At 38.6% G+C, this 10,983-nt stretch overlaps 2 protein-coding genes across 6 annotated transcripts in view; both read left to right on the forward strand.

The window, feature by feature from the left end:
• Positions 1-5,799, forward strand: part of LOC149078024 (uncharacterized) — a 41,574-nt gene extending 35,775 nt beyond the window's left edge. For all 5 annotated transcript variants that reach the window (XM_089241582.1, XM_089241584.1, XM_089241581.1 and 2 more), the window contains exons 11-12: positions 2,219-3,737; positions 5,215-5,799. In XM_089241582.1, coding sequence (XP_089097708.1) covers positions 2,219-3,737; positions 5,215-5,417 — 1,722 coding nt within the window. In that variant the 3' untranslated portion in view covers positions 5,418-5,799. The remainder of the gene's footprint in view (positions 1-2,218; positions 3,738-5,214) is intronic.
• On the forward strand, positions 5,627-10,757 carry LOC149078025 (heat shock 70 kDa protein-like). Its single transcript, XM_089242087.1, is given in 4 exon segments — positions 5,627-5,651; positions 9,155-9,403; positions 9,406-9,504; positions 10,741-10,757. Coding segments are annotated over 4 exon segments (390 nt in total).
• Positions 10,758-10,983: the final 226 nt, after the last annotated feature.

Consider the following 10,983-nt stretch of genomic DNA (forward strand, 5'->3'; position numbering starts at 1 on the left):
TGCGATGGTATGGGGCGTGTGCAGTTGGCGTGATATTGGACCTTTGATACGACTCTGACAGGTACGTAAGCATCCTGTCTGATCACCTGCACCCATTCATGTCCATTGTGCATTCCCACGGACTTGGACAATTTCAGCAGGACAATGCGACACCCCACACGTCCAGAATTGCTACAAAGTGGCTCCAGGAACATTCTTCTGACTTAAGACACTTACGCTGGCTACCTAAATCCCCAGACATGAACATTATTGAACATATCTGGGATGCCTTGCAATGTGCTGTTCAGAAGAGATCTCCACCCCCTCTTACTCCTATGGATTTATGGACAGCCCTGCAGGATTCATGGTGTCAAATACCTCCAGCACTACTTCAGACATTAGTCGAGTCCATGCCACGTCGTGTTGCGGCACTTCTGCCGGCTCGCGGGGGCCCTACACGATATTAGGCAGGTGTACCAGTTTTTTGGCTCTTCAGTGTATATAGGGTGTTTCAGAACTCCATGTACGAACTTGGTGGGGGCATAGAATAGAGAAGGAATCATAATCACACATAGAAAAGCATGATTGAAAATGCCACCCTCAAATGATAAATTACATAAAGACACAGTAAGAATATAATACACAAAGCAGTGTAAAGCTCTTTATTACCCCCAAAAAAAAAGAAAGTGCATGGTTACAAGCATCACAGAGGAGGGGAGGGGGTGTTAAAAATTTTTGCCTATTGGCATTGATGCATGCATTATGTCTACGCCACATGGATTGTCTTACATTTTCAAAGACTCCGGGCATTTTGGGGGATCGCAGCAGCAGCGATGGAGATGTGTACCTCCAAGTCCATGTCTTAATCTACTGTTTTTTCATAAACAATAGCCTTCAAGACACCCCAGAAGAAAAAAATCCATGAGATAAATCACGTGATCTCTGCAGGGCCATGCGATGGGACCACCACACCCAATCCATCTACTTCCAAATGTCTACAGTTCCACCTGTCCATTTCTGACCATGCTTTCTTATGAGATTATGATTCTTAATGATGTTCTCTACCTCCCCTCTAAGTTTGTACGTGGAGTTCTGGGACACCCTGTATATAGGGTGCATAACAAACAGATATGGCATTTTACTGTTGAACCCTTGATCCTAGAGGTCCACTTCCAAATAATATGTAGCGCTTAGATATGCCATTCATGTTTCTAGCAGGTTGTATAATTATTAAAATAAAAAATTAATTTTTTATACAGTCCTCGTGGGCCCCAAATCCCTGTTAGAAAGTTGTTGTCCTGCCTCTCTTGATACCAACAAATTAAAAAACAGTCCATATTTCTGAGTGCAGTATTCATTAAGATATTCGAATTTAAAAAATTGGGAAAAATGACAAAACAACACTTGATTATGTTGAACAGTTGAGAAAATTTGGGAGAAAAGCAGCATTAAATGCGAATAAAATGACTTACCCATATTTTTGACGATGTTTTTTCCTAACTTTCCTCAATTTTTCAAATTTGCTCTGTGAATATTGCACTCAAAAATATCCAATACAACTCAAAGTTGTGAAACCTCAGAAAATTGTATTTAACCACCCACCACTGTGCATTATTGGGTCCCAAACCCAGATTTTTGGGATGTGGAACTCACAACTGCATAGTGATTAGATGACAAAACTGTGGATAGTTAATTTACGCTTGGAAAATTCTGTATTATAGTCGCTCACATTTAGGTACAAAACTAGATTTTGTTAACCTGCTTGTGGTAGTTCCCCCCCCCCCCCCCTGCAGGGTTTATATATTTTATACAATACACACTACATTACATCAGTGAAAATACGAGAATGCAGCAAAGTAAATGAACCCGCTGCAGCTATATATATTCAGTCTTTCCGGAAATGATCTCAAAATAATTCTTCTTTTGACTTTTTCAAGCCATAGTGATTCTCTTTCACGTTGGCAGATATGCTGCTATAAATTCCAAACATTTTGTGCTGCTCTCAGCAACTATACAAAGAAATGGCTCCAATACCAATTTTTTAGTCACCGTGGTGACCTGGAGTCTGGGATTTGTCCAGCCCTGCACTATGGTGACATAGGGTTCAGTTCCCCCCCCCTAAACAACACAAATAGTTGAATTTGGATTTGTATAAGGAAAAAATAAAAACCTTTTCTACATTTTTATTTTTGTCATTTGATTTTAGATTTTTTTTCTCTTCCTTTCTGGAATGTTTTAGCAAAATGACAACGACATATCTATAGTACAGAATCCTAGTCAAAGATACCATTCCAATCGAACTCTTTTTTACGGCCAAAGTGATAACGATAGCAGCAATTTCAATATTCCTGAAGCTACGGCTCCAAAAGATGTTGGAAATCCTCGAGCAGTTGGTAGCAACTTCGGAGTTCCAAAAACTACACCCTCAACAGAATTTGGAAACCCCGTAGAAAGTATGAAAAAAGCTACACAAAATCAGTGTCCCAAATCATCTCAGATATCTAATCCAGTCGGTACTGAAAATGAAGGCATACATGAAAGAACAAATGCTGTTTGCAACATTGAAGATAATGAATCCTATTCAATCGATCCAGCATCTTGTTCATTTGAGAGTTTAGCGAAAAGTCATGGCTCTAGATCACTGGATAAAGAGAAATGCAACCCTTCTTTGAAATCAAATTCATCACCTGGAAACTTGATGAGCAAGGAAGATATGACTCAACATTCCGAAGTATCTGAAACTATTTATAATCCTAATCCCTCTTTAAATTCTCGTCTGAATGAAGTCATTTTTCGCAATACATCATGTCCCGTGGAAGCAGCGGAAACAAATAGTTCCTCTGAGACTATGGTTGGAAATGAGATACCACCAATCACCAGTTCACAGAAAAAATCATTGGAGGGGATCGACGCTTCCGTTATCAACCACCGTCTGAAATATTCATTGGGCAAAAAAAATGCTGTACAGACAAAGAAGAAATCAATCAAGAAGTTTGATCTGAAAAGCATGGAGAAAATTAGCATATCTATCCCTAGCAGCAGCTGCAACTTTGGTCGAACAGTGACAGTAAAATCACCGAAACTCAGTGGTGCTGACAAAGCTACTTCTTCTGTTCAAACTGTATGTGGTGGAACGACCACTCTCCAAAGTCAGCCTGCAGCAAAAAAACAATTATTAGATATGACTAGTCAGTCATCAATCAGTTCTAAGCCGCAACGGGAGATCAATGATGTCTCATGTAACAACCCTTCAACATCGCCCTCAAAACAGGCTGTTTCGAAACATGTCCAAGCCATGGCATGTTCAGATGCTCGAACAACGATAGTTAGGACCTCTCCCAAAAAATCACAGATGCCACAGAATCCTACTGGTATTTCAACTAGCGACATTAATATTCGAAAAACTAGTACTATCACCAGTCATTCAAATGCTGTGACATTCTCTACCACCTCTCAACAATCTGAGCTTGTATTTTGTAAACCAGACCCGAAACCAAGAAAAATTAACCGAAAGGGTTTGGTTCTGCCGAGTTCATCAAAACTTCCGCAATCGATACCTGGACAGTTCGGATTGAAATCTCCTTTGAAAAGCTCAGACTGTCGGAAGTTATTTTTTACATTCAAGCCTCCTTATCCCTCTAAAGCTCAAACCGGTCCTCGAGTTGATCAGTTCTCGAGTCAGTCCTCGTCTAGCTATTCGTCGCCAGAAAAGTGCCAGAACACGGGAGCCGCTATTGGATTGCTCACGTCTCCTAATGGTGAGTGGTATCTATTTTATATTCATGCATCAATTTATTATTATTATTTTGAATTTAGAGGGATTATGGTATCCATCTTATGATGAAATGATGTGGCCGTGTTAGTGGTCGCAACAGGGGCCAGCCTCCTTGTTGGGCATTTTGCCTGTTGTGCTGTTGTATTTGTATAACTGTTTTCAATCTGTGAGTGGAGAAATTTTTTCAGAGCTTCTTAAATAAAATATATTTAATTTAAAAAAGGAGTGGAGGGAAGAGCAGGTGCAAAGTATATGGAGAAGCGAATTGGCCAGATGACTGGTGAACAGGCTAGCTGAGCGGAGCAAAAAGGCAGTTCTGCATTATTGGAGGATTTTATTTACTCTGTGTTGTGGACTGGGGAGGCAAGTGCTTGGGATGTGGGCATTGCGGTAGAGATATGGGAGGCAAAGGATATGCACATGATAACGGAAAAAAGATGAACAATTTATTTTGTGAGAGCACATTATGTATACAAGTTCTATATAAGCGCCACTTTATGCAAATTATTTTAAAGCACTATTCGTCGATTATGGTCGAACACTCTGAAATTTTTTTATTAAATATTTTCATTAATTCGTGAGTGGAAGGCCGGTCACCGGTGCACATGACTAACAGGAAGTAAATGGGAAAAATAAAATGGCTGATGGCCCTGCTTGACTTGTGTCATTACCTGGTAATGACCTGAAAATGATTTGGAACTGTGTCGTGGGTCACTAAAGTGATATGAAATAGTGTTGCGGACAACTTAGCGATCTAAATGTGCCTTTGATCACTTGAGTGATCTGGAACAGTGCTGCAGGTCACTTAAGTGATAACTGAAAATGTGTTGTGGGCTACTTGAATGTAAATCTGGAATTGTACCACAGGCCACTAAAGTGATCTGTAAATGTGTTACAGACATAAGTGATGTGGAACTGCATTGCAAACCACTCAAGTGATCTCTAAATGTGCCTTGGGTCACTTCAGTGATCTGGAATTGTGATATGGAACTGCACAGTGGCCATTTAAGTGAACTGGTAATTTGCTGCTTAGTTCATCTTCTACAAAATTAGGTTTTAGGTCACGACCCATATCAGATGACTCTAGGGGCCGCCAGTTGAGCATGTATGGTCTAATATTCAGTTCAGTGGTTCCCAAACTTTTGTCACCAGTGGCTCCCTTGCCCAACTCATGGTTCATCCACGACTCCCCAGAACAGTTTGGTAGATATTTTCCCATGTAAAAAAACTACTTCAAGGCCTAAATAGGGGGCACAAATCAATACCTCCAGCTCGCAGCGACACCTCTAGTAGCCGTAATGATCACTTTGAGGAAACACTCATTTAATTTGAAGCATCTATATGACGTTGGGTAGCACTTTCAAAGTAACGCTTTGCAAAAATAAATGTCTTCTTATGCATAATTGTGTTTCACTCGCCATTAGTAATATAAATCTTGTCTTCGTGTTCATTCGTTGCAGAAGCGGGGAAGAAGATTCGAAGGTATCTCTATTCTCGTATGCTTCAAATAAGGAAACATGCCTCGAAATCCGAAATAAACGAAGAAGTAGAAGAACTCGCCAAAGAATTCATGTTCACTAGAAACGTTCCAGAAGGAAGCGAGTTCAAGAATCGTACTATCATGAAAGAGTTGATGCAATTTGCAAATTCCCGAATTCAGTGAACGTTAAGTTATTTTACGTAACTTGTGAGCGATGTTATTTTTCTTTAATATGCAGTATGTGTATTGCATATTGTTTGTTTTTTTTCTCCTTTGTTAAATTGAGCTTACGCATTTCTTTTGTTTTTATGTATATGTGAACAAAACTTGTTGAAATCTACTTTGTGCATTGTCGTTTCTTTTTAAAAACATGCATGTGTTGTGCAGTGACAATGGAGCAATATGTGTTGCGATTAGGTTTGGGAAAGAGAAATGTTATTCTAGAGTTGTATTTTACCATCATGTGGAATCCTATACATTGTACAGAAATTCTCATCATTTTATGTTTATCGAAAAAAAAAGTCAGTATTTTGTTATAAGAAATTAAAAAAGTGTTGACGATGCATTAGACGTGAAAGAGTTCATTGGTGTTGTTTGATAATCAAGTGGTTATTACTAGAGCTAGAATTTTTATGGCTTTGCATATTTTTTTTATGCATTTTGCTATTTTTACGCAATAATGCCTTTTTTCATGATTTTCAGTAATTTTGGGGGTATTTTTCATGAACCTCTATGTGTCGTGAGCCAAACTTGGGTTGATGGAGCTCCTGAGATTGGTTGCACAAATCCACTTGTAATAAGTTCATTCAAATAAAGTGGCTATAAGTTCATTTTTTACTGCGCTGGTTTCAGTGGCGTCTTAACGATTTCCTTAGGCCACGCTTGTTTTGGTCACCCTCTGCAATTTTTTTTTTGCATTTTTAGGGAGAAGTTGGCATCCAAAGGGCATAATATCATTACTAGGGCTAGGATTTCTATGAATTTTCATATTTTGGATGTTTACGAAATAAAGCATTTTTACAGGATTTTCAGTAATTTTAGGGCATCCAGTCTTATAAAAGTTGTTCCAGTCGAAAAGTATTAACACATACACGATGTGTGATAACTGACTTTTTGAAGCAATATCATGATGATAATCATTGAATGACAGGGTGTGAGTGTTTTCAGTGAATATCTCCTGAGAACAAAATCAAGCATCCATCCTCAATGGTTTAAGTGAGCACCATGACCCCCGCCTTCGTTCCACAAGGGTAGAGCTTTAGTAAAGGGTACCAAGAAAAATATTTTATGTTTTTTTTCTACGCTGCAAATTCATTATATAGGAGGCCTTGTCTCCAGGAGGGAGGGGGAACATAGTGAGCACTGCAGATGCTCGTGGGGAAAGGAAAAATTTGTTTCAACATAAAATGTTAAAGTCCTGTTTGCATGTGCATGATTGGGGGTTGCTTTGGTGATTGTTACCTGCATGGCAACTTTTCTTTCCTTGTAGGGATAAAAAAAGGAGGGACAGATTCCTCAAAAGAAGCCCATCTTTTCTTTTCTTTTTGTGGGAGGAATGATGGGTGACCCTGAGTCATCCTACCACTTTTCCTAGGCTTAGTTTGTACTTATCTAGAGTACAGCCTACAGTTTTGGAGACCCTACCTTCAGAAGGATATATACTTGGTTGAAGGGGTGCAAAAAAGGGCCCTTAGAGCACTGGCGGGTATGCAAGGCTTGAGGTATGAAGAAAGACATGATTTGTTAAATATGTTTTCTTTGGAACAGCGTAGGCATCGCGGATATATGATAGAAATATTTAAGATTTACAAGGGGATCGATATGATGGATGAATGGACGACATTTCAGTGCCGACAATTCAGTTCGAGACAATTTAGCTCAGCAACAATTCAGCACGGGCAGTCTTATCACAATGTAACCAAAGAGGATGCTTCTTCCAATTTCTTGCTGTGTTTATGGCATCGAGTGCAGACAAATGGATTGCAAATTAAATATTCGACATAGTGATTTGGTATTGAATATTTGTAGCAAATTAGTTGTATTAACATTTGTACCAGTCAGAGACGTAGTTGAAAAGCTTGAAGATTTGTTAAATAGTTAATGCTACGGCGACAACAAAGATTTACATGATATTATAAATAATTTTGAAGACACTTGGATTGGAAAGCCAACATGAAGAAATTGTAGGGGAGAGATCCAAAATTTGCTATAGAACTATGGAATGAGTTTGACGCCACTATATATTGTCGGCTTAGCAAAAACATAACATTAAGGGCTTGAACTTGAAATACCAGACAGATACTTACATTAATATTCCTTATGGAACCTGTAACTTAAAGGCTATCTGTGGGAAAAGTACCAACACCCTCCCAATATTAAGGGCTGGCATAACTTGTTCAGTAGCACTATTGAAGTCCATCCTCCCAATATTTGGAAATTCTTAACAGCTCTGCAGAAAGATAAGAAGCTAACAAAGAAATTAAACTAGAGCAGATAAATTGTGTTGTTTACAAAACAATCACTGCCCTGCATTTTCGTCGCTGAATTGTCTCAAGCTGAACTGTCTTGACACCTTATGGATCGTGAAGTATTGTTACGCCGCCTTCAAATGTTTCGACTTGGGGACACCAGTTTCGATTAGTTAGGGGATAATTCTCTAGGTCGTTGTGTCACAGGAAGTTTTTCTCCAACTGGGTTTTAAATGCATGGCATAGCTTATCTGCTGATGTCGCGAATTCTCCCACGATAGACACCTTCAAGAGAAAACACGATAAGATGTGTGGGAGTAATCGAGAAGCGATCATTATTTAAAGAATGACCACCACATATTATTTCTATGGGCAGATATTTTAGTTGTTTAGTTATTTTTTCTGGCTTATTCCTGGGTAGCCGCATATAGACCTCTGACAACCATAGTTTTATGGGTGTTTATCTAGCATTGTTCATTTTTATTTTCTCCAGCCATCTTGTTGGTCAATTTTGTATTTGTGACTCCGACCTCCTGAAATTCAAGAATCCTCACTTCTAGTGGATAAAAAATTTCCAAAACAAAAAAAAAGAATCGGTTTTTACAACTTTTATTTTCCTGATGAAACGTGAAATGATGTTCATGAACTTCTGGTTCTACAATTGGATATGAGGAAAACGTGATGTTACCGTTTCCAAGTTGTTGAGTCATCCAAAAGAGAATTCTGCTATAACTTTTCATTAATTCTGGGGTTTGAGAAGCATACTTTTATTATACACGGGGGAAATTATTATTCGGACGTAAAACCCCGGGGGCAACCGCATCTGAGGGATGTTTGTTAAGTGGGGTTTTACTTTATGGTTGGTAAAAATTTGAAATAAATCAATGGGGAAATAATATTTTTGACAGTATTTCTACATAAGAAAGTTTCTTACCATTTAGGGGCAGACATCATAAACACTCTAATATAACTATTTGATGGTATTTTTTTCATTAAAATCATGATCTAATTAGATCAATGTCTATTTATATTTTTTCTCTCATGTTCACAATCCCAGTCTTAATCAGGGCCTCCGGCAACAATCAGGAGAGAGACCCTTTAATTTATAGCGTAAAGAAATTCTTTACGAGGTTTGATTTTGAAATTTTCAAAACCCTGGTTTCGATATCCATTAGCATCCTTGTTACGGGTGTTCTACGGGTAGTTCTGGAAACCCACGATCCCTTTAAAATGTCTCGGGACCGCCAGAGATTACACAACTTTCTCGATCTTTCTCTGTTGCTTTATATACACGGCGGGAGCAGCTGTTGAGCATCAATCGAGTATCGCTCTTGAATCAGCTAATTGCTCTTGACTGTCTACCATTGACTGCGCTTATTTAATCGTTAATTTTCGATTATTCTAGACATTGTGAAAGCTGTTTGAAATAATCGGATTTTGTGCTCATTCAAGTGATAAGGACTTTGAATATTGACTTGGCTTCGAAATCGCCGGCGATTGGCATCGACCTCGAGACGACGTACTCCTGCGTCGGAGTTTTCCAGCACGGACACGTCGAGATCATAGCCAATGACCAAGGCAACAGGACGACTCCGAGTTACGTCGCCTTCACCGACACCGAGAGGCTCATCGGCGATGCGACAAAAGCTCAAGTGGCCCTCAATCCCGAGAATACGGTCTTCGATGCGAAGCGGCTCATCGGAGGAAATTCGATGATCCCAAGATCCAGGCCGATATCAAACACTGGCCGTTCAGGTTGGTCAATGAGAGCGGCAAACCCAAGATCACCGTCGACTGCAAGGGTGAGAGAAAGCTGTTCAATTTTTTAGGAGAAAGCCACGAATCCAAGAGATGTTTCCGGAATTCCGTTGATTTTAAAGATCAGTCAAATTTTTTTCCAATTTTAAATTCGCAATTACAATGAACAGTGAATAATTCGGTTGATTTTTATCCTGCGAGTTTCCAACAAAAAGTGAATAACGCAGGTCTACAATACTTTTTTGAAAGCTTTTTTTAGTTTTGATAATTAATTTTCAGTGATGATTCATATTATTTTCAGTGATGATGATTAGGGTGACCATACGTCCCGTATTTCCCGGGACAGTCCCGGTATTTTCTGTATTTTTGGTCGTCCCGACTTTTTCGCAAAAGTGTCCCGGTTTTTCCCGTATTTTACACGACGCTTACTTGAATTTTTATTCTTTATTGAAGTCAAAGATTGAAATTATTTTTCAACTAATAAACTATATTATGATAATTACAACTATAAATGAGAATATTTATCTCCCACATTTGTCTTGGTGAACGGCTTTTTCGTGAAATTCATTTTAATCCACTGCAATTTGCAGTAACGTTTCATTTCCCGCCATTGTGATTTTACCGTAATTTTAACAACATTTGGCAACTTTGCTCGGTTTTGGCGCCATTTTTGGCGATAATTGGCGATGTCCCGTATTTTCCCGTATTTGGAATCTCAATGTCCCGTATTTCTCTCGAAGAAATATGGTCAACCTAGTGATGATTGGAAAAATGCAAGGAAATAAATCCAGATATTTTGGAATTTTGATTTCATCACCATCATAAATACATACTTCACATTTATATCCTAGCTCTATCATTACAATGATTGGCCCTAAAATCAGTGAAATATCTCAGGCAATGATTTGCTATATTTATCCCTAACGCACAGTTTTAATGCGATTCCTATATACATGCTGCTTATGGTATTACTATTTTATTAATTTTACTTTATCTCAGAAATTTGAGCTGATGTGACAAAACTAATGCCAGATTCGAAATCAAAACGTTTCCAAAACCACCCTAAAATCAATGAATTATCTTTGGCAATGATTTACTATACAGTCGAATTCCGTTATAATAAACTCCAAGAGATGAGAGAATTCGTAATAACGAAATTTCGTTATAAAGGAATTCCAGATGATTGTTCTTATGTAAACTTATTTGTGGGATTAAAATAAAGCATAATGGCAATTGATGGTTGTTTTGTTGATTCATAATCCCGATCTATTCTCCTTCAGATCAACGAGACAAGTAAAGAGGGCCCGGGGGGGGGGGGGGCTTACACAGGACCTACCTTTAAAGGGGGGGGGGCACAGGGTAAAATATTTCCTCATCACAAGCTTACAAGAAACATTTTTAATTTACAGAAATTAATCAAAACAGTTTTTCTACGATATTTCATTATTTTTAATTATTTGAATTTAAATTTTTAAATTCAATTTTCATCTCTTGGAGGTCACGGGGGGGGGGGGGAGTACGGA

Source organism: Pholcus phalangioides, unplaced genomic scaffold (assembly GCF_987345545.1).
Source record: "Pholcus phalangioides strain wild (caught in Gottingen) unplaced genomic scaffold, Ppha-v1.0 ptg000014l_1, whole genome shotgun sequence".
NCBI classification, from domain to species: domain Eukaryota; kingdom Metazoa; phylum Arthropoda; class Arachnida; order Araneae; family Pholcidae; genus Pholcus; species Pholcus phalangioides.